This window comes from Cyanistes caeruleus, unplaced genomic scaffold (assembly GCF_971803275.1).
Source record: "Cyanistes caeruleus unplaced genomic scaffold, bCyaCae1.hap1.1 HAP1_SUPER_30, whole genome shotgun sequence".
Lineage (NCBI taxonomy): Eukaryota > Metazoa > Chordata > Aves > Passeriformes > Paridae > Cyanistes > Cyanistes caeruleus.
In genome coordinates this window covers 1,714,991-1,737,362 of record NW_028256295.1, presented here as the reverse complement: position 1 = coordinate 1,737,362, position 22,372 = coordinate 1,714,991, and the positions used below count along the sequence as shown (strand labels likewise).

The window sequence follows — 22,372 nt, the reverse complement described above, 5'->3', positions numbered from 1 at the left end:
GGCCCAGATGTTCCTTGTCTGTGTCACACCTGTGAATTTAGAATGGCCACCAGCCGGGACATGTCCCAAGGAGGCCGTGCCAGATTCTGTGCAAGGCCCCGTGCCCTTCCTGCTGTGGCTGCGTCGGCAGCCCTGGGGGCTCCTTCTGCTGCCCTGAGCCTGCAGAGCAGGGCAGCGTTTGCTGATGGTTTGAGGCGTTCCTAAAGATCCTGTCGGGCTGTCTAAGACACTTTGGGCAAGGGATTCCTTCCAACCTGGGCCACTTTGGGGGGGATGGGGCAGCCCAAGGGCAGGTGGCAGTGTGTGCAAGGGCCCTTTGTGACACATGGTCACCATGGGATGGAAATGGACAGGGTGTCAGAGAGCCCTTTGTGACATGTGGTGACATAGGAGCTGGCGGTGACAGGGCCATGCCACAGTGCCCAGTGCACGCGACGGGACAGGACGCGGCAGAGCGGTGCTGTGAGGAGCCCCCGCACAGCACACTCGTTTGTGTCGGACCCGGAGCTTTTCTGAGCCGTTATTCCTACAGGTGACCTCGAGGCCAGACCACGGGACTTGCTGACCTGTGGCCTTGCCAAGGCTTCTTTTCTTAAGGTTCTCTCAAGGGCAGACTGTGGGATTTGGTGACCTGGAGCTTTTCTGAGGCATCGCCCATCCCTGCAGTCACTGCCCTTGAAACCAGACCACAATCCTTGACGAGAAGCCTCCTGTCCTTGTGGCAGGAGCCCTCAAGACCCAAGTGCAGGACTTGCTGTCCTGCTGTCTTGCCAGGACTGTCTTGCAGGTGCCTTCCAGGCACGACTGCAGAACTTGCTGACTTGAGCTTTCCCAAGCCATCTCTCCTGCAAGTACCATAAATCCAGTCCCTGCCATGGAGCAGCGACCCCCAAGAGTGCCCAAGCTGGCCTGGGTTGAGGAGGAGGAAGAAGGCGGCCCTGGAGCTGTCCTGGCACAGGAGTCTGAAGAGGTGCAGGAGTTCCAGGCACCACAGGAGGGTGAGTTGCAGAGCTCGGCCTTAGGGCTGGTGCCTGTGTCCAGCTTGGCCCCATCCCATTACATGCCATGCCATCCCCTGGTGCTGTTCCTATGGAAAGGATGGGAGAGTCCTGAAGAAGATACGGAGCAGCGACCCCCAAGAGTGCTCAAGCTGGCCTGGGTGGAGGAGGAGGAAGAGGAAGAAGGCCCTGGAGCTGCCCCAGGACCAGAGACTGAAGAGGTGCAGCAGTTCCAGCCGCTGGAGGAGGGTGAGTGGCAGAGCTGGGCCACAGGGCTGGTGCCTGCAGTCATCTTGGCCCCATCCCATCCCATTGCATCCCATCTCATCCCATCCCACCCTGTCCTGTGGAGACACACCCATGGACAGGATAAAAGAGGGACTGGTGCTGCCCCCCCAGCACTGGCTGTGCTCCATCCCCTGAGCCACCCCAGGGCTGTCCCTGCCTGGGGAGTGCAGGGCTGGGCTGTGTTCTCCAGCCTCTCCCGCAGCCCCTCAGCTCTGGCTGCTCTTTGCCAGATGCAGCCATGGAAAAGACACAAGAGCAGGAGCCTGCCCGTGGCCGCTTCCGCAGAGCAGCGCAGGTACCTGCACCCATCCCCACCTGGGCTGGGCCTGCTGGCACTGCTCAGCCCAGCAGTGGAGCTTGGAGCACTCCATGGAACATCCCCGATGTTTCTGTCTCCTGCCCTTCTCCTACAGCTGGTTTGCAACTTCATCAAGAGAATTCGGGAGGAAGGGACCAGCGCCACGGCCACTGGGGTCAGACCATATTCGTACATCTTCAACACCAAGGCCACTGCTGCCCTGCTGGATATGCTTGTAGAGGAGGGTTTTTACAGTCAAAAGCAAGTAAGCAGCCTGTGGCCAGGGTTTGATCCTCCAGGGATCACTTGGCCTCCCAAGCCACACCTGCTGATCACTCTAAGCCTTTGAGGCCATTGCAGCGTGGTGAGAAGGGAAGCACTCCTCTGGGGAAGCTGGGGACATTCCTGACTCCCTGTGGCAGCTTTCAAAGTCTCCCCTTGTGCCTTCTCCAGGTGCCTGCCATGGTGAGGTACATCCACCAGTGGCTCATGGCCAATCAGTTCTCTGAGCACAGGCTGAACAGGACCCTGCTGGATCTGAGCGAGGCACAGCCCACTGATGTGGTCATTGCTCTCCTGCGTGTGGCCCCAACGTGTGACAGGTACAGGGCCCACGTGCCCAGAGGGCTCAGGGCTCCTCAGCCCATCAGCCTGCACAGCCTGGCCCAGGTGTCTGACCAACAGAGACTTCCAGGGCCCTGTGTACCTGGGACCTTTCCCAGCCCTGCTCCATCGGCCCCTGAGCCTGCTGCCATGCCATGGCCCCTCTGGGCCCTGTCCCCGCAGGGCTGGGCTGCCTGGGTGCTGCTGCTGGCGAGGGGCAGCAGGCAGAGGCAGAGCTGGCAGCCAGCTCAGCTCCCCATTGCTGCCCAGGCCACGGGGATGTGTCTGAGACCCCCGTGAGACAGAGCTGTCGCCCCACAGAGCTGCTATGACCATGTGGAAGACGATCTTGTGCTCGCCCAGGACAGCGGAGCAGGCATACCTGATAGTCCTTGATGTGCTGGGGAACTGGCCAGAGCACAGCACGCGCACCTCTGATGGAGACAACACGGGTGTCTTTGCCCTGGCTGTGAGTTTCTGCAACTGGCCTTTGCTCAGCCCATGGCCAGCTGTGTCTTCAGCAGCTCTGTTTCCTCCTTCTCCCACTGCATCTCCCTGCCTCAGGCACCAGGCTGAAACCTGGCCTAGGGGCAGCTTCAGGGGCACCAGGCCTGATGCTCCCCAAGGGTTTCCCCTGACCTCTCCCTGCCACACTCAGGCCCTGACACCCGGACACCTCGGCACTGAGCACTGTCTCTGGGTTCTCTGTCCTCTGCAGGCAACTGTGCTGATGTGGAAGATCCTTCAGATGCCCTGTGTCCCACATGTAGTGACAGTGCATTTCCCCCGCCTCTTTGTGCATCTGCTCTTCCAAGTGTTCTTCAGCACTTTGGAGATGCCAGAGGATCTCAATGCCTTCTGGAAGGGATGCCAGGAGCAACACGGCCTTGCCATCAGCCCCAACAGGTGCTCTATCCCACTCCTCCTGTCCCTGCCATGTCTCCACGGCAGGAGCCAGTGCTCCCAGCGTGACCTGGGCTTTGCTGTGCACACAGCTTTGCAGTGCAGGCCCTGAAGTCCCTGCTCTGCCAAATGCATCGTGAGGAAGTGGTGGTGGAAATGGAACACAAGTGTGGCTGGGACAAGCTGCTCAGTGCTGACACCCACCACTATGCCGTGGGTCTGCTGGCCAGGTGAGACCCCCTTCTTCCCACTGCCTCTGGCATTTGTGCCCCGTGCTGAGGTTGCCCAACACAGTCCCCACTGTTGTGGGCCAGAGGGCCTCGTCACCAAGGGACAGCTAAGGAGACTGGAAAAGGCTGGGAGAGGCGGGTGCCCACAAGGAGTCACCTCCCCAAGGGCCCAGGTCCCCTTGCAGGACAGTGGTCAAAGATCAGAGCTCTGTGAATCAGGCCTGGGAGATGTTTGTCCCCCTGGCTCACAGTCTTGGCTACTTTTTCACCCTGGCAGGGAGATGTCGTCTGCCTCTATCCCCTTGTGTTCCCGCATTGTTCCCTACCTACTCCAGCTGCTCAGCACACAGGAGGCACGCTGGGATCTGCCTGCCCTGGCATTCCTTGTGGAGGTGAGCCCCATGGCCAAAACTGCCTCCCTGCAGAGCTGCCTGCCACCTCTCTGCCCTCTCACAGCTGCAGCTGCCTGGGATGGTGCCCATGCCCTGTGTTGGTTCTGGGCTCCTGCCAGCTGGCTCCCCTGTCACTGCCCTGTGCCTTTCAGATCCTGGACTACCTGGACTTGAGCGAACGCAGTGCTAACAGAGTCCTGGAAATCTTCTCAAGGCACCTGAGTAGCGAGAGCAGGGACAAGCGTCACCTGGCGCTCAGGGCCCTTTTCAAGTTGATTGATGATCCCTCGATGGTGAGAAGTGGGCAGTGGCTGAAGCAGTGCTGGGGAACGCAGTCACTTGGGCTCGGCTGGGCTTCGGGCACCGAGGCAGCTGCTCCCAGCTCTCCTGCCTCCTGCTTCAGCTGCCTGAGTGCTTTGGGACAGGCCTTTGGCCTCTTGGCCCTGTGGCAGCAGGGTGGCGTTTCACAGACTTGTCTTCCACACAGGCTGAAAAAATGCAGAGCCTGACTGAAAGTCTTGTGGAGCTCCTGTGGGATGCAGATGGAGAGATAGTTAGGAAGGCAATCATGGTGCTCAGCTTTATAGTTTTGGACAAGGACATGCTGATACCCAGCCACATGGCTCTGCAGCTGGCTGAGGCACTCCTGCCACTCTTTGACCACGTAAGGCTCTGTGCCCCCAGCCGAGGCCACTGGGTGCTGCCCAGACACTTGGTGCCCTGGGGATTTGCCCACCTGCGCCCTGCTGAGCCCCATGCAGACAGGGCTGAGGTGTTTTTTCCTTCCTTTCATATAGGATAATAGCCAGGTGCAGCTGGTGTCCATATTATTCTTCCGATCGCTGATGACTGTTCTAACAGAAAAGGAAAAAAAGGCCCTGAAGTCACACGTGCACCAGAGCCTGCTGCCACTCTTCTTCCACTGCCATGACGAGAACCAGCAGGTGGCGGAGGTGAGGACTCCCGGGCTGCTGCTGTCACCCGGGCACGGGGCTCGGCTGCCTCCTGCCCTGGCACCTTGCCGGCTGCAGCCTCCTCCAGGCCTTGGCACACAAATGCGGGTCCTGTGTCCTGGCTTGTGGGGCCATCTGCGGGTCTCTGCTGCTCTCCAGGCTTCTTGGGCAACGCTGCTTTGTGCGGCTGAGTTCCTGAAGAGGAGAGATCTGGAAAGACCAGTGAAGAAGAAGAAGCTGTGGATGATCACCGAGTGCCTGGTAAGGACGGCTTGGAAGGCCCAGCCTCAGCCTGGAGAAGCCCCCTGTCCCCAGCGCTCGGTGTGTGGGGCTGGCAGCTGTGCCCCTGCCCAGTGCCGCAGCCGGCCACACGGCTTCTTCTCCAGGCTCCCGTGGCCCCGAGCCGGGTGCCAATGGAGCCCCACACTGGGGCTGCGGGCAGGGGCGGCACCGCGGCTCCCCGGGCAGCAGCCGGCCCTCTGCCCCCTCCAGAGCCCGGCGCCAGCGGCTGCTGGCCGGGCCTCAGGGCTGGGCGGGCACGGGAGGCCGGGGCTGGCCGCAGAGGCAGAGCCCGCACCAACCCTTCCCTCCTGCCTCTCTCTCCAGCTGGGACAGGATGAGAGGCGAGCGGCTGAGCAGCTGCGCCGGGCCCTGCCGTACCTGCAGAGCCCGCAGGAGACCCTGCAAGAGGCGGCCATCAGGTTCATCGGTGAGCCACGAGCCCGGGCTCCCTCCCCGCCCCGCCGCAGCTCGGCCCCGGCCCCGGCTGCTGCCCCGGCAGCGGCACCCGGGCCCGGCGCCCTGGAGCCCCGGCTGCCCTCGGGGCTGCTGCTGCCGGCCTCTGGCAGCCGTGCCCTTGGGCTGAGTCAGGATGCGGCAAGGGCCCGGGCTGAGCCCTGCCGGGGCGGGAGGCCGTGTGGCCACAGGGCTGGCAGCGCCGCTGGCAGGGAGCTGTGCCGCTGGGGCCCTGACAGGCTCTGTGTTCCCAGGGATGCCCGGGCAGCACCTGAGGGGGCAGAAGGAAGAGCTGCAGGCCCTCATCGAGGGTGAGTGAGGGCAGTGGGCAGTGAGGGGCTGGCACTGGGGGATCTGAAATGCCCGGGCAGGGAGCTGTAATCTGTGCCATGGCTTCAGAGGGCTTCTCTCTCTGTGTGGACACCTTGGTGGTGTGGGAATATCACAGAGAGATTTCAGGGATGCAGGGTGAGAGATTTGGGTGGTGATGTAGTTGGGAGAGATTCGTATCCAGTACCTTGCAGGTGGTCCTGTTGGCCCCTTAACTCCTGTGGCCACAGTAAGAGCAGGCTGGGATGGCCCTGGCAGGACTTTCTCCTAGGATTCCCACAGATCCGGGCTCTGATCGTGGCTCTGTACCCCTCTCTTCCAGCACTTCAAGCCCTGAGGAGAGATGACAACCCTTCTCAGTCAAACACAGATCTTCAGGAGATATTCTCTAAAAGAGCCGCAGAGCTACGCTTGTCTGCTGGCTTAGGAGAACCAGTGTTCATTTAAGATGCTGTGGAAGATGAGACTACGCTGAGACCAGAAGAGACCAGCTGGAGCTCCAGGCACAGCTGATGACTTGCACAGCTGAGCCTGTGGGAAGCTCACATGGCTTCAGCCCTCTCCCCCTGCCTGTAGATAGCTCTGTCCCTGCAGCCTTCAGACACGGCCCATCCCTTCTTTTTCCCTCCACTCTCCCTCCCTTTTGACAGCTCCCTCACTGCAGCCCTCAGACACTGCCCATCCCTTCTTTTTCCCTCCACTTTCCCTCCCTTTTGATAGCTCCCTCCCTGCAGCCCTCAGACACTGCCCGTCCCTTCTTTTTCCCTCCACTTTCCCTCCCTTTTGATAGCTCCCTCCCTGCAGCCCTCAGACACTGCCCATCCCTTCTTTTTCCCCCCACTTTCCCTCCCTTTTGACAGCTCCCTCCTTCCAGCCCTCAGACACTGCCCATCCCTTCTTTTTCCCTCCACTCTCCCTCCCTTTTGATAGCTCCCTCCTTCCAGCCCCCAGACAATCCCCATCCCCTTTTTTGTCCCTCTGCTCATCCCTTTGCATCGCATCAATAAACAGTTTTCCTTTTTCACTTGACCTGCATCTGTGTGGAGCTGAAGGGTCACAAATCCAGAGCGCTGTGACACACAGGCCCCTCCTGCCGTTCTCTCCTGCGCCGTGTTTTGTGCAGAGACGCAGAGGAAGGAGCGCAGATCAGGCTGGAAAGGTCCCTGTGCTGAAGGCCCGGCTCCACAGCATTGTGGAGTTCAAGGTGTTACTGAAGGCCAGTAGTGGGACAAGGAGCCTGGGTGTGTCAGGGACCAAAGTTGTGTCTAAGGCCCTGCCGTGTTCTGTCCTCTGTTGTGCACGTTGAAAGGTTAATGGATAAAGCCAGGTTCAAAAACCCTCCTGGAAAGGCAAAATCCCAATTTTAGCAGCTTTTTCCACTTCTGCATTGCAGGTATTGATGGATCTACTGGAGAGGGAATGTTCATCCCAAATTTCTGCCCGTTTTTCTAGGATCACTCCAATGACAGTACAATGCCACGTGTACTGATTCAGTCTTCCAAGGTTTTTTGGGTTATTCTCTTTTGGGATTTAGGGGTCCGGAAGGTGGGGAGAGAGGCAGGACACAATCCAGATCCAAAAAAATCCCATACAGCACTGGAAATGAGGAAAACATAGTGGAAACAAGCAGAAAGGAACTGGGGGAAAAAAGGATTTTTAAGAAGGAAAAATAGGGAAAAGTAGGGACAAAATTCCAGACAAATCCACTGGTAAAGAATAATTTGGAGGTGGAATAGGAGAAATTCCAGCCCAGCATGCTACCAGGGCCTGGGAGGGCCCAAATTTTTTATTTTATTTGGGAACTTTTTAGGGCTTTTTAAAAATATTATTGGATTTTTTTCCAGGAAGATCCCCCTTTTCCTTTCTGATGGGACTGGAAGGCAACTCCTGCTCCAGTGCTGTTTTTGCCCATCCTCATTCCTGAATATTCTTAGAAACATCTGTAAAACGGTGAAAATGATGATGGACTGTGGCCTTTTTTCATTCTCAATACTTGTGATGCTATTGGAGTGAAAAGAAGAGGGGGAAAAACAATAAAAAATGGAAAAAAATATTTATAAATCAGAATTTTACCATCTACCAGTGCCTGGCTTTTTGTTACAAAGCTTATAAAAAGAAAAAAAAAGGTGGTTGCAGTGGGTGACTCCCTTCTGAGGGGAACAGAGGGCCCCTCATGCTGACTGGAGCCATCCCACAGGGAGGTCTGCTGCCTCCCTGGGACTCGGCTACGGGGCATCACTGAGAGACTTCCTGGGCTGATCCAGCCCTCTGGTTATTATCCACTGCTGCTACTCCAGGCTGGCAGAGATGAGACTGAAAAGAGGAGTGCCAGGGCAATTCAAAGGGACTTCAGGGCACTGGCTCAGTGGTTGATGGGGCAGGAGCACAGGTAGACTTTTCCTCAGTCCCTTTGGTGGCAGAAAAGAAGTGAAAGGAATAGGGGAGCCCACATTATCAACAAGTGGCTCAAGGGTTGGTGTCATCGGCAGAATTCTGGGTTCTCTGATCATGGGGCAACTTTTCTGGCACCCGGCCTGCTGGAACTGGGTGGGCTGCATCTCTCTTAAGGGTAGAAGAATTTTATCTTATGAAGTGGCAGAACTCACTGAGAGGGCTTTAAACTAGGTTTGAAGGGGGAAGGGGATGCAGCTGGGCTGTCTGGAAGCAGCCCCAAGGGTGGTGAGACTGAGGTAGGGGTGAAATCAGTAGCCCAGCTGAGGTGCATGTACACTGTAATAAATGAAATTCAGCCAAATTTATCAATAACAATTTTATTGAAAAATTTGCAAAATCAAATGATGAAAACAGCTACAATCACAGTCAGCTTCGAGCTCAGGATCAGCGCTGGGTGAACTCTGAACCAGCCTCTGTCACACTGATTCCCCCAAGTTCACCGCCTGTCTTTTGGAGAGATGAGTTTTGATACAGTCTTTACAGCTTGAGGCTGTGCAGTCTCAGTTTTTTCTTTCTTCTGAAGTTTGTTGCATATTCTTATTTTCTGTTGGTTTTTTAACTAAGTTTCCAAGAAGGGAGGAAAAGTCTGAGTAGATTTTATGAGAGCTGAGTACTGAGATGCACGGTCCGGAGAATTTTTCTGTTGGATTGTTAATGAAGGTTCCGAGAGAGGGGGAGAGTTACAGGAACTGGGTATTGAGATGCACAGTTGTCCTGGGGTGATTTTACCTTTAAGATAGCTTCGGGAGCTGGGAGGAAGTTGAAGCTGGGAGAGGCTGATAAGAGTTTTTCCTCTGACCAATTATTGGTCATTTCTGAGAATTGGCGGTGGTTTTAACCATTGAGAAGTGAGATCAACTTGTGAACACCACCTTAAGATGTAAAGCCAGGGTTCTTTTGTTCTCTTTGGTTTCTGGCTTCTGACGAGGTAACAGGCTCTGTCTCGGCCTCCCCACCCCACTCCAGGCTGGACAAGGCCACAGAGGGTGGGGAGGGGGGAAACGGAGCCGGCCTGCCTTGGTTTGCAGTTTCTGCTGCTGAACTGAAACCTGACACCATCAACATCTGCAGCTTTCCAAGACTTTAACTCTTTTACTACTTGGATGAGACTGACAGATTACTCCTTTTTCCCAGAGAGAGAGAAGGAGGAGAAAGAGAGAGATAACATGAAGAAGACATCATAAAACCCTCAAAGACAGTGAAGAAAAGAGTTAAGTTTTAGATGGGGAAGAGAGAATAAAGAGATGCTTTAATTAAGCTGAAATATTTTTCTATTAAAGCTATGGAGATGGACAATAGCGTTCTGAAAAGGAGCTCCTTTAATTCAGAGTATATTGGAAGGAATAGAGTGGTTCAAAGTGTGGATTTTGAGCAAATAGTGAAGTGGTTGTGATGCTGTGACATACTGAAACAGAGGGAGGGAAGTAATAGTTGAAGATTTGGGACCTTGAGAGGCAAAGAGGAAAAAATCTGTTTCCAGGGAAGCTCACAGAGACAGATGAAGAGAACTTTTGCCTTTGAATAACTCATCCTTAAAAATGACATCCCTAGACCCATTTGACCCATAACACACCTCAGAGCGATGTGAAATGGGAGGAGTGAACTGATGACAGATTTCCGGGCAGCTGACATCAGAGAAATAGAAAGCTGTAACAGAAATAGTTTTCTTGTGAGAAACTCTGTAGATTAGCAGAAGAAGACTTCTGTTTCTCTACAAAGACTGATGAAAAGACTCTAGCAGGAATTGGGACTGTTTTAAACACCAAAGTTCCAAAGTTTTTTGTCTCTATGTTGTCATGTGAACAAGGGAATGGTGGGTAGTGGGGGATAAAAGGGTTTTCTGGAAGTTTATTCTAGTTTTCTTATTCTTGTAGTTTTGTTAATAAACTTCCTTTATTTCCTTTTAAGTTTTAAGCCTGTTTTGCTCTTGCTCCAATCCATATCTCACAGCAAGAAATAAGTAAGTTTTCTAGTAATTTTTTAGTTACTGCTTTAAAACCACGACAATGTGAAAGAACAATTCCTCTTCTTGGTTTAAGACCAAAACTGCAACATTTAAAGTTGTTTTATTAAGCTGTGGAGACAGAGAGAAGACTGTGGACTAAGGCAATGGCTGAGGTTGCAGTATCTTAAGGAAGAGCTGTCAGTACCAAGTTGTTACTCAACTTTTTGCTGCTTTGGGCAGAATATTCAAAAGATAGACAACTTCTGACAAGCAGTAATCCTTTCCTTATACCCCAAGTATTTGGATGCTTCAGGACATTTATCACAGCTGCCAAAACTGGATTCACAACCTGTGGGTTTCAAAAGGAGAGCGAGATTGTGCCTGTTCTTGCTTTGGGAAAAGGGCAAAATATTCTCATTCCTTCTTCTCTTTCTTTGCCTACATCTTTTTCACCGACTTTTGACTGGACTCAGCTCAGTGATAAACCATCCACAGGAGCAGCCAGGGCTCCTTGTGGCTCTTTCCTAGTGAGGAAGCTGTGCTGAAGCCACACCTCCTGTAAAATGCACTCAGCATTTTACATACTGAGCTTTCCTATCAGCCTCCCACATCTCAGCCATTCCGTGCTGGGAAATGACAGACAGGGCTGCAGAGTGATGGGGGGAGGAGGAGAGAGGAGACAGTGCTTCGTTTAATTATCCCACTTCAGCCTGATTGCTGCAGTGGTATCTTAAAAGTGAAAAGATTTGGAAACTAGATTTCTGGTAATTAGCATTGAGAATATTGTAATGCCAGCAGCCAGCCTCTTTCACCGAGGATTTACTTCTCTGGGATGAAATTGCCAGGCTCTCACATCCTCTGATCTCCTCAGAGAACCAGCTCTCACACGTGCTGGCAGACAGCATCTCTGGGCTCAGGATCAGGGGCAGGTAGCAAAGAGGGGACTCTGTCTGTCGGGGCTGGGGAAGATCCATCTCGTCCTTCAGGAGGGAGCCCACGCTGCCAGTGCTACAGCAGAGTGTTTGCAGGCACTGCTGTCACCACATCCTGATGTGAAACTGCTGCCATTTACTGCCCTGGCTGAGGCTGGGGTCCAGCACACATAATAAGAGAGGAGCTTTAAGCAAGTAGTCAAGAGTGAAGGGAGTGTGAGTGTCAGATATTGATGATACAGCGTGCCCAGTCTGCAGCTGCACTACTGGGGGAAACCGAAAGAAAGTATCACAAAAGCAGCAGGCATCACAGATTGCCTTTCACTCTTTCCTGGACAAAAGATATATTTAGGTAATAATTCACCTAATAATAGATTAGGTAATAAAGAATTAGGCTGTATGAACCTTCCTGAGGAACTGTGCTTGTAACACAGGCAATGGTAAAATATCAGCAAAAGCTGCAGCACACTCAGGCAGCAGACACTGTCTGAGACAGAGCAGAACAAACCATTTGGATCCCCAAAATGACTGCTCACATGAGACCACAACCTCCTGATCACTCCCTAGGTTTGTACCCATTTGGGGGGATATTTTGGAGTATATCTTGGCACAAGCAAGCATGTGCATCAAAACCAAGGAGTTTGCCAAAGAGAAATAGAGGAAACTTGCTACCCACCAGCTGTGATCCTGGCCAGGGGCTTGGGCAATAGCACATAAACACCTGTTTTCATTTGCTGAGTGGTGCTGTGACACAGGGGTGAGCGGTGACATGAAGCTTTTCATCTGGCCGTGATCTGCTTTCAAAGCTCTGTAAACAGCTCTTAGCTGAATATACCATGTAACTTTATTTTTTCCCCTTTGTTGCACGCAGTTCATCCTCAGAGGAAGAAGAGCCCCTGTGCTCATCTGGGCTTGGGAACAGAAGCTCCCTTGAACACAGCAGGCATTCAACCTGAGGCTGAGCAGGTTCCGGCACCGAGCCACGAAGCTGTAAGTGTGCAGGCTTGCCTTGCATAAAGAGGGAATTGTGAGTTGTTAACTGAGGGAGAGAGCTGCTGGTTGGAAATAAGAGAACATGCATTAACAGAAATTCAATTTAAGAAAAATAAAAAAATAGCAGACCAGCCTAGTTAATTTCATAAGGATTCATGAGTAAAAAAGTAAGACCTTTAGTTAGGAAATAATTGCACACTTATGACCTGAGGCAACAGTCAGAACTTGCTGAAAACAAAATGGCACATGTCATTAAATTTAATAATGCTTAATTATAGAATCATAAATATTTGAGATTGGAAAGGCCCATCAAGTCAGTTAAGTCCCCCTCCTTATCAATTCAAGACTGTTCCCATATGTTGCACATATGCTGGTATGTTTTCTACAGACTATTAGAACCCATTGTCAGGAGGATTTGCCTTAAATTCCTCAGTTTTCTCTTTCTTAATTTCATTCCATTACTCCCTGATATACCTGCTTGTTTCCTGCTAAGTAATTCCTTTCCTTCCCTAGGGTGTGTGTGTGTCAGTCAAACATCTGTAGATGGTTGAAATGCCTCTCCTTAGTTATCACTTAGCCAAACTAGACATATTGATTTAGTTCTTTTAATCTTCCTCATGGGTAAATCCCTCTAGTCCCTTAATTATTTTGTTGCTCTTTTCTGAACTCTCTCTTTCCAAACCCTTCTTGTAGTCATATTAAATGCAGTATCCTAGTTCTTGTCATCCAGAACCATGGAAAAATCAGGGGTGCTGTTGCATCTCTGTTGCAATGTGATGTGTCTGACCCACTATAATATTTTTCCCCTGATCTATCATGCTGAGCACCATGCAAAGCTGTAGAGAGGTCAAGACAACCTCTGTTTTTAAAACTCTGCCCTGCAGCTATTCCTTACGGTGCTGTCAGCAGGGAAGATATTTTGTCTTCTAAAACCTTACTTCTGATAGTTTTTCCCATCTGAAAACTATCTGGGCCAGGGGCAGCACCCAGGGACCTGCCCTGCCTGGGGGAACTTATACCTGGATCTTATAACGAAGTATCAGAAACAAGGGCACACACTCTGTATTCCAGACTCCAACATTTTATTCTTATTCTTAATTTTCCATGTTTTAAGTACTACTATGTCTTCATCTACTTCAGCTTCTATCTCTTCTTCCTAATATTCCTATTCTTATTCTTTATCATTTTTTGGTTTCTGGACGGTCTTATGCAGGTATTCGTTGAGGGGGAGGTGGGTTTGGGGTTTTTTTCTTTCCTACTATTACTTCCTAAACACAACTTTCTTTTCTTTTGTTAGAATTGTGTGTGTTGCAGTCCAGCAGGCCGCCGTCGTGTCCTGGGAGCAACACCTCCTGTCTGTGTCCATTCCTCATGGCCAAAGTGCCCCAGGATCAGCATGGAGTCCTTTCCGGAGGAGAGGAAATGGCCTTGGAGTCCAGCAGGGAGGAGCTGGAGCCAGTGTCCCTGCAAAGGGCCAAGAGCCGTGTGGCTGTGGCCCTCGGGGACCCGGTGCAGGGGTGCCGCTGGCGGTGCCAGGCTGCCGCTGGGAGCCGATGACTTTCCAGGTGCCTTCCCGGCCGGACGATGGGCCGGGATGCGGCGCTGAGCCCCGGCAGCGAGGGTCCCCCTTTGGGTGCCGCTTTGGGCTGCCGTGTGCCCTCGGGGAGCCGCCCCGGGGGTGCCGCAGAGCGGCCAGGGCCAACTCGGCCCGCAGGGCCAGCGCAGGCCGGGGCAGCCCGTGCGGCTCCCTCGGGGCGCCGGGCAGGCCACGGGGCAGCCGCCATCTGCAGCCTGGCGCTGCTGGCAGCGGGCGCTGATCCTGTGGCTGTGCCGCCAGGCAGGGGCAGTGGGACAGCCCCCACAGCACCCACAGCCCCCACAGCCCCTGCAGCCCCCGCAGTGCCCGCCTCAAGAGCGAGCGGCCTTTCCTGTGGGGAAGCGGCTGCCCAGGAGAAGAGACATCTTCCACCGTGGCTTGGGCTGCCAGAGGGCCAGGCCCGGCACAGAGCTGCTCTTGCGGGCACAGCTCGGGCTCCTGGCACTCCACCCAAGCTTCTCGAGGGACAGGCAGCAGGATTCCCTCTTGGGCTAAATCTGCCAGTCTCTGCTGCCTGGCCTCTTCTCCTTCCTCGTGCAGCTCCAGGACACTCACCTCATCCCAGTCATCGTCCTCCCGCTGCCAGGCCTTGAGCTGGCTGCACAGGATGTCGCAGTATTCCCTGCTGTCCTGAGCCAGCTCTCCATCACTGTCATCATCCCTGCTGGACCTGGAGGATTTTCTCTTTGCTTTGCCTCCAGTCACCTCCTGGCCATCCTGGCACAGCTCTTGCTTGCGGCAAGCTTCCCAGTCCAAGAGTGCCCGGCGGCTCGTGCCTTCTCCTGGGGACAGCCGCTGCTCAGGAGATTCTTCCCAATCTGAGAATTCCTGACAGTGATCGCTGTCCGCCTGCCACGGCTCCTGCTCCCTGCACTCGCCCCACTCGGAGACAACTGGGGAGGGCTCTTGCTCCCTGCCCTCATCCCAGTCCCAGAAATGCCAGTAGCTCCCCCATACTTGGACCAGCTCTTGCTCAAGGCCTTCATCTCACTCAGAGAGCTCCTGGCAGCTCTGGGCTTCTCCTGGGGACAGCTGTGGCTCAGTGCAGGCTTCCCCTGGAGTCCCTTGCTGGAACTTGTTCATTTCTCCTCAGCAGAGCTCTGGCTCTTCCTCAGCACAGGACTCCACGGCTCCTCTCCTCCCTCTGCTTGCCCTCTCAGCCTCCTCCTGCTGCTCCCTCAAGGCCTGGGCTCTCTGTGAGCCGGGCCAGGGCCTGGGGGGCTGGGACTTGGGCTTCGCCTTCTCCTCCTCCGTGCCTGCAGTCCTCTGGCGCACACAGGTACCTGGACACAGCCACTGTCCTGGGACTGACCCAGGCCCCACAAGCCCTTTATATACCCCCCAGCCGGGGCGGGGCTCTGCCATGTCACAATGGACTTTGGGCACCGCAAGGTCCCGCGTCACCACGGCCCCTGACACACCGTGCCTGTGTCACAAAGGCCACCCCGGCACCCTGTGCCTGTGTCACAAAGGCCACCCTGGCACCCCGTGCCTGTGTCACAAAGGCCACCCCGGCACCCCGTGCCTGTGTCACAAAGGCCACCCCGGCACCCCGTGCCTGTGTCACAAAGGCCACCCCGGCACCCCTTCAACAGCCCAAGGCACCAGGAGCGGCCTGGAGCAGCCCAGGCCTTGGGGGATTGCAGCCCCTTCTTCTGAGCCGCTCCTTCAAATGATCAGGAGTGGCTGGGGCGAAGTGAAGGTGCAAAAGGAGACCGTGTGTGTCTTCGTTTGAAAGACAGGGGCCTGCTAAGGGAGGCAGGAGGCTCCTTTGCAATGGAAAATGTAAACCCCCTTCCTCCCAATTATTATCCCTTTGAAAGGCACTCTCTGGCAAAGATAGGAGGACAGGAAGAACAGTTTGTGCTGCTTTTGCATGAATTGCTATTTGGTGAGCAGGGAAGAAGCCCCCCATGGAAATGATTTTACTGAGAGGAGCTGCTAAGCGAGAGCTGCCTCTGTGCCAAGCAAAATCCAAGAGCTGGCTAGCTGTGCGAACTGACTACCTATTAAAGCATTTAAAAAGCTGCATCCACCTCGGTGAGATTGACATTTTGCAGACAGGCAAGCCCGGGAAATCTCTCTCTTGCTTCCACCTTTGAGGAGGTACCCGGCTGCCGGTCGGGCCGGGCCCCGCTGCACTGCGGCCCTTGCAGTCGTGCTGACAGTGGCCACAACAATCCTTAAAGCTTCAGGGTCCCCTGACGCTTGGGCAACCGAGGAGGAAATTAAAGGAGCTGGTTCGCTGGAGTCCCCAAAACCAACTGGAATAGGAAAATCAAGTAGGGATGAGGCCCATAAAGCCTGCGCAGCACAGGAGCAAAGTGCAAAGACCAGGCCTAGGGGCAGACACAACAATATCTAGGGGAGGTGTGAGGGCGCAGTCTGAGGGCATGGGTCCAGACACAGACTGGGGTTAGAAAGATGCAAAATACTGCGACGAATTGCAACCAATCAGGGGAGAGATACGGGAAGATTCTAGAAACATAACTTTCAGTGGAGTGACTTGATGAATGTATGAATTGCCATCAAGCCTTTGGCAAGTGCTTCCCAAGGCTTGAACTCAAAGCCTGCTGCTTCAGGGCTGAAGTCTTTCTGGCCCTGTGTCCCAGAAGGGCTGAATCGCACAGGCTCGGCCTGGCGGGGCCGGGCTGGCCCCAGCAGTGACCGGGTGGGGACGGGAGGCTGCGGGACCCCGGCTGAGGCTGGGCCGGACCACGGCTGCTCACACCTTGCCGAGCCTAAGCCGTGCCCCGCTGCCGGCCCCCGCTGAGCTGGAGTCCGCTGGGCTCCGGGAGGAGCTCCGGGTGGGTCCAGGCCCCCTCGGCCACGGCCTGTGTGGCACATGGTAATTGAAATAAATTGGCAAGGAGACAAAACTCCTGTTTGATGCCTTTATTAGGATTCAGCTCTTGGGGTGCAGGGGCCCAAGGGGTTGTTTGCATCACAGCTGTTCCCACACTGTCAGCTCCAAAGAGGAGACACAATTCAGCTTTGCAGCACACACTGCAGAGCTGGGGCTTCCGTCCTCATGAGAGTAGCCAGGGACCTGTTGTCCTGGTTTGCTGTCTAGGGCTGTCAGTCCTTTCCAGTCCTCTTAGGTCATGGTGATGCAGGAAGATGGTTTCTAAGCAGGTTTAGGTGATGCAGGGAGATGATCTTGCATCATAGCTTGCTCAAATACATTTCCTTGTCCTTTTATTCCTCTGTTAGCTCATTGTTTTGGTGTCCTGCATGCCTTAGTTTGCATATTACTCGGTTACACAGCTTCCTGGGACTTTCTTTGTTCTAATGTGGCACAGGGACCTTGGGAGTTGCCTCCTTCTGTGACATACCTTTCTAATGGCTTGCTTTTGTTAGTTGGATTTAGCCCCCATGGCAGCAGCTCTGTTACAAGGTATCAGGGAAGTAAGGGGAAAGGGTACAGGAATGTCTCATAAGAACATTTAAGACACTTCAGAAACTGGTAAGTAATTAACATTACTAATAACCATCGGAGCAAACAAGGGGTACAAGGTTTACAAATGGGATAAGAACATTAACTGTACCTAACTAAACACAGTATTTTATCCGGGGTGGATTTCTTGAGAGATTTTATTCATGACATGTGCCTGCAAGGATGCGGCACCTCTCTGAGCTGGGGGAGAGGCCAGGGCTGCACAGGGGGATGTTGTTGGCAGCTCCATGAGGACGCTCTGGGACGCTGCCCTGGGGTGTCCAGCACAGTGGGGATGGATCAGCCCCTGCTCTGCTGCTCCTTCCCATCTCCTCCAGGGACCTTGCAGAGCCCCAGCCATGCTGTTTGCCCCCAGCCTGCCCACGGCCAGCCTGGGGCTGCTCACGGGGGTTTTCTGTGCTGAGCTTTGGCCTGGCCGTGTTCTTGAGAGAGCCTGGGCAAGGAGCCTGGAGCCCCCAGGCCCTGCCCTGAGGCGTCAGCGCTGCCCCAGCAGTGCCCATGGCCTGTCCCTGCTGCAGCCCCGGCACTGCCACCCCCAGGGCTGTGCCCGGCCCCGAGAGCACTCAGGCCCTGCAGCAACACCAGGGCCAGGAGGGCAGCGGGGCAGTGGCACGGGAGCAGCACTGGCAACACCAAGTGCTGCTGCTCCTGGGCACAGCTGCTGTGCCAGCACTGATCTGCCCCCAGCTCTGCACACAGACACTGCTGCTGCAGCTCCAGAGAGGGGAACAAAAGAGGGTTCTTGGGAGAAAACTTTGCTGGGAGATCCTTTCGTTCATTGAAAGCCACCAAGAGCACAGGCCCTCATTGACACAGTCTTTGGCCACAGGGAAGATGGAGAGAAACAAAATGAGAAATGGCACAAACAATGACATTTCATTGTGGACAGGATTAAAAAAGGAAAACACAGAAAACCTCCAAAATTAAACCAACAGGAAGTATCAAACGTGATTTTTATTATAAGTGATTTGCAGAAATGTTCCAGCAGTTTAATGTTTCTGAAACCATCCAGTCATCATTCTCCACACTGCAGCCTTGAGCTCCTGGTTCCTCAGGCTGTAGATGAGGGGGTTCAGGGCTGGAGGCACCACTGAGTACAGAACTGACACAGCCAGATCCAGGGATTGGGAGGAGATGGAGGGGGACTTCAGGTGAGCAAACGTGCCAGTGCTGAGGAACAGGGAGACCACAGCCAGGTGAGGGAGGCAGGTGAAAAAGGCTTTGTGCCGTCCCTGCTCAGAGGGGATCCTCAGCACAGCCCTGAAGATCTGCACATAGGAGAAAACAATGAACACAAAACAGACAAATACCAAACAGGCACTGACTGCAATGAGCCCAAGTTCTCTAGTGTAGGAATTGGAGCAGGAGAGCTTGAGGATCTGAGGGATTTCACAGAAGAACTGGCCCAGGGCATTGCCATGGCACAGGGGCAGGGAAAATGTATTGGCTGTGTGCAGCAGTGAATAGAGAAAGGCACTGGCCCAGGCAGCTGCTGCCATGTGGGCACAAGCTCTGCTGCCCAGGAGGGTCCCGTAGTGCAGGGGTTTGCAGATGGACACGTAGCGGTCGTAGCACATGATGGTCAGGAGGAAATACTCTGTTGCAGCACAGAAAACCAAAAAAAATACTTGTGCAGCGCATCCTGTGTAGGAGATGTGCCTGGTGTCCCAGAGGGAATTGTGCATGGCTTTGGGCATGGTGCAGATGGAGCCCAGGTCAGTGAGGGCCAGGTTGAGCAGGAAGAAGAACATGGGGCTGTGCAGGTGGTGGCTGCAGGCTACGGCGCTGATGATGAGGCCGTTGCCCAGGAGGGCAGCCAGGGAGATGCCCAGGAAGAGGCAGAAGTGCAGGAGCTGCAGCTGCCGCGTGTCTGCCAATGCCAGCAGGAGGAAGTGGCTGATGGAGCTGCTGTTGGACATTTGCTGTGGTTGAACGTGGAGACCTGTTCATGAAGAAAAAGAGCAGTGACAAATCAGGAGAGACTGGGACTCACCCACCCTTGTTCCTGCACTGGGAAAATCTTCACCCAGGTCCCTGACTGAGCTCCAGCTGTGCTGTCTGAGTGTGCCAGGAGCAGCCAGGCCTGTGCCTGGGACTCTCCAGGAGCCATCCCTGCCCTGCTGCCCTGGGTTTGTGGCCATGCAGGAGAGGGACAAGGCTGGAAATTCAGGATTTGTCAGAAGAATCACTCCTAATGCAGAAGGGCTTGTTGCCATCTGCACACACACTTCTAAAGTATAGCAGGAGTTGGTTTTAGGAATTGTTTTACTGCCCAGAGATCATTCCTGGTTCTCTGAGGTCAGAAATCCCCAGCATTTCTGCTGCACTCAGAATTTCCCACTGAGACACATGAGAGGCAAAGGATTCCCTGTGGCTTAGGGAAGGTGAGGGGCTGGATGGGCTTGTTCCCAACTGCCCTGGGTTTGCACCTTTGGCTGGAATCAGAGCACAATCACACTCCTGTGTCACCCTGGCATAAACCAGACTCTGCCCAGAGCAGAGGGATCCCTGAATGTCTCACCCTCTCTAAAGGTCTCTGGGCAAGGGCTCAGCACCTCCTCTGCCAAGGACACTCACGGCTCCCTTGGCAGAGCCAACAGCATTTCCTCAGCTGTGGCATCTCTGCCCTTCCCCGTGGGACATTCAGGGAACTCTGAGAGGCTCTGGCACAGATTTGCAGCCAGGAGGGCAGCTCAGAGCTTGGAAGGACACAGCAAGGAGATCCCCAGGTGTGCCCATGATGGGATCTCAGGGAGGGGGCTCAGCTCATTCCCCTTTGCCATGGACTGCTTTGCCCACAGCCCCACAGGTCACAGGGAAGCTGGGACACCCCATTCCCATGGACACACCTGCCTGGCAGCAATCCCAAGGGCAGGGCCTGACTCAGCTGCTGCAGATGCCAGAGCCTCCCTGAGAGCCCCAGATACCAATGACAATATCAGAGCAGTGCATTTAGGCTGTTTAGGAGGCTCCCAGCAGAGACTGAGCACTTAAACTTACAATTCTGACATCTCTGTAAATGTTCCAACATTACTTTGCTGTTCCTGGTGTGTCCCTTTCAACTCAGAATGTTCTGTGATTCTGGGATTACAATTCCTCTTCTGCTTCTCTCATCCCCCTGTTGTCTATAATCAAAAGAGAAAAAAAAAAACCCAAACCTTTGCAACAGTGTTAGAACAGTAAAGTAAAAACCAGACCTTTATTGGAAACTTCCGGGTGTCCCAGTGGGGTTGAGGCACACCCGGCCCCTTATTTCAACAATTTATTAAGATTGATTAATTAGGATATTTAACAGAAACATTCAATAGGAGATTCAGCTGCCCCAGTTACATACCCCAGGGTCAACCCACTGGAGTAGGTCCAAGGGTTTCTTTGCCCCACTTTTTGTTATGACTGTTCATATTCTGGTTAAAAAACAAAATGTTCTTCTTGTAGCTCCTCTCCCTGATGATAAGGCCATTTAGTATTTTAGAAATAAATTTAGAAAATCATATTATTGTTCTAAAATCTAAGAGAAAGGTTAGGAAACATACCAGAATTAATTAATGATAATAGTTATATAAGTATATAATAGTAGTTTAATAGAGTTAATTAAGGATTATCATTTTATAACTATATAATAATAGTTTACAGATCTAAAAATATATTAAACATATATAAAAAGCAAAAATCTTTTTGTCATCATCCCAGCTTTCCCACCCTGCTTAAAGCAAGACATTGAAAACAGTCTCAGGAAAGCTCCTGATCTTTACAGCAATTCCAGTCTCACCTTCTTTTGGGAAGTGTCCTCTGGAGCTGTGTCCAGGCTGGACTGGAGCTGGGAGCAGCCCTGCCCCACCCAGCCCCTCTCAGCAGCAGCCCCTGCCCTGCTCAGGGTGGCTCCTTCCCCCCACAGCTTCTCCCCAGCGCTGGGAGCAGCTCCCCGGGCCGGCTGAGAGCTGTCCCTGGCAGGCAGCAGAGTCCCTGCCCCAGCACAGCGCCCTGGGCTGCAGGACCCTGCTCTGCAGGACAGCCCTGGGCACCCCTGGCTGCTCTGCACAAGGGACAGGCAGAGAATGTACTCACAGAGTCTGTAGGCACTGGCATGTTCCAGCTTGAGGAGATGCCTCCAGGAGCTGCAGCTGCATTGTCCTGCAGCCAGAGGCTTCCTGTGCCAAGGGCTGGCAGGGATTCTGCCCCAGGCACTTCTCAGCACCTTCCCAGCCCTGACTGATTGAAGCTCTCTGTGCCTCTGGGCTGTGCCCAGGGTGGCTGCAGGCAGTGCCCCAGCCCTGCTGGGCTGGCAGAAGAGCTGCTCAGCAAGAGAAATGTGCTTTTGAAGCTCTTCTTGGTTTCCAGCAGCTGCCTCTGTGCCAGGAGCCCGGCCCAGCTCAGCAGCACAGACACAGCAGCAGGACTTTAATGAGCCTCTTGGGGCTTTGTGCTGAGGCCCTGAACATCAGTCCCTGACAGGGAGGGGAAGAAAGCTCTCAAGAACTCCAAGTCAGAATCCGACTCCAAAGTTTCTTTTCCATTTAATGGGTCCCACTGAGGGACATGACTGAGAAAGTGTCCCCAGGCCCCAGGCAGAGCAGAGAACTGGAGGCACTGATGACAGCTGGGGACAAAGAGAAGCCAGGGCTTGGTGCCCTGGGCCACAGCAGCCAATGCTGTGCCAGCAAGGGCTGTGAGGAGACACCTTGTCCTGAGGCCCTGGGGCCTCCTGGCACAGCCCCAGCAAGGCTGGCCACTGTCACCCCCTTGGCCTGCCCTCAGCATCCCCCCTAGCCCACATGCCAGTGGCCTCAGGGATCTGCTGGAAGGAGTCCCTGGGGAGCCTTGCTCAGGAATGGCCCTGGGGGCTCCTTCATGCTCCCAGGGACTGCAGCTTTTTCAAAGGACTTTGGCTTTTGCTTTGGAGTCTCTGAGAGCTTTGTGCAATCCTGGCCTCCAATTATCTGCTGTAATTAGTCCCTTGAGAGCCTTTGTCAGTAACAACACTCAGTGGGGCTCATTAATGCTTCAAGGTACTTCAGGTTCTTAAGGCACTTTCCTTTTTCCTTCCCACCCTGAGTCTCTGAGAAGTTTGTGCAATCCTGGCCCCAATTATCTGCTTTAACGAGTCCCTTGGGAGCTTTGCATTGACACTCAGTGGGGCTCATCAATACTTTGAGATACTCAGGGCTTTTTCAGCTACTTTGGATTTTCCTTCCCACACTGAGTCTCTGGGAGGTTTTTGTGCAATTCTTGCGTCCTCTTCTCCAAGGAGTCCATGAGGAGCCTGT

The 22,372-nt window shown here is 53.8% G+C and overlaps 2 protein-coding genes across 2 annotated transcripts; one reads left to right on the top strand and one right to left on the bottom strand.

Moving 5' to 3' along the window:
- Positions 1-404: 404 nt before the first annotated feature.
- Positions 405-6,759, top strand: LOC147645271 (maestro heat-like repeat-containing protein family member 7). The gene is made up of 16 exons (XM_086874802.1): positions 405-998; positions 1,098-1,247; positions 1,517-1,581; positions 1,700-1,849; positions 2,038-2,186; positions 2,509-2,656; positions 2,906-3,093; positions 3,183-3,320; positions 3,598-3,712; positions 3,865-4,005; positions 4,200-4,376; positions 4,510-4,665; positions 4,825-4,926; positions 5,272-5,374; positions 5,655-5,711; positions 6,053-6,759. Exons 1-16 carry the CDS (start codon positions 875-877, stop codon positions 6,175-6,177), a joined length of 2,088 nt encoding a protein of 695 aa, XP_086730928.1. The 5' UTR covers positions 405-874; the 3' UTR covers positions 6,178-6,759.
- A 10,876-nt stretch (positions 6,760-17,635) lies between these two features.
- LOC147645270 (olfactory receptor 14J1-like) lies at positions 17,636-21,996 on the bottom strand. The gene is made up of 3 exons (XM_086874852.1): positions 21,174-21,996; positions 20,109-20,233; positions 17,636-19,050 (listed from the first exon to the last, which is right to left on the bottom strand). Exons 2-3 carry the CDS (start codon positions 20,137-20,139, stop codon positions 18,098-18,100), a joined length of 984 nt encoding a protein of 327 aa, XP_086730978.1. The 5' UTR covers positions 20,140-20,233; positions 21,174-21,996; the 3' UTR covers positions 17,636-18,097.
- Positions 21,997-22,372: the final 376 nt, after the last annotated feature.

What these genes read in the sequence shown, in the direction of transcription:
- LOC147645271 (XM_086874802.1), top strand. Translation starts at nt 875, where the DNA reads ATGGAGCAGCGACCCCCAAGAGTGCCCAAGCTGGCCTGGGTTGAGGAG. An exon ending in CGGGTGTCTTTGCCCTGGCT is followed by an intron (nt 2,657 to 2,905) that starts GTGAGTTTCTGC and finishes TGTCCTCTGCAG; the next exon opens with GCAACTGTGCTGATGTGGAA. An exon ending in CCCTGGCATTCCTTGTGGAG is followed by an intron (nt 3,713 to 3,864) that starts GTGAGCCCCATG and finishes TGTGCCTTTCAG; the next exon opens with ATCCTGGACTACCTGGACTT.
- LOC147645270 (XM_086874852.1), bottom strand. Translation starts at nt 20,139, where the DNA reads ATGTTGGAACATTTACAGAGATGTCAGAATT. An exon ending in TTTACAGAGATGTCAGAATT is followed by an intron (nt 19,051 to 20,108) that starts GTAAGTTTAAGT and finishes CTTCATGAACAG; the next exon opens with GTCTCCACGTTCAACCACAG.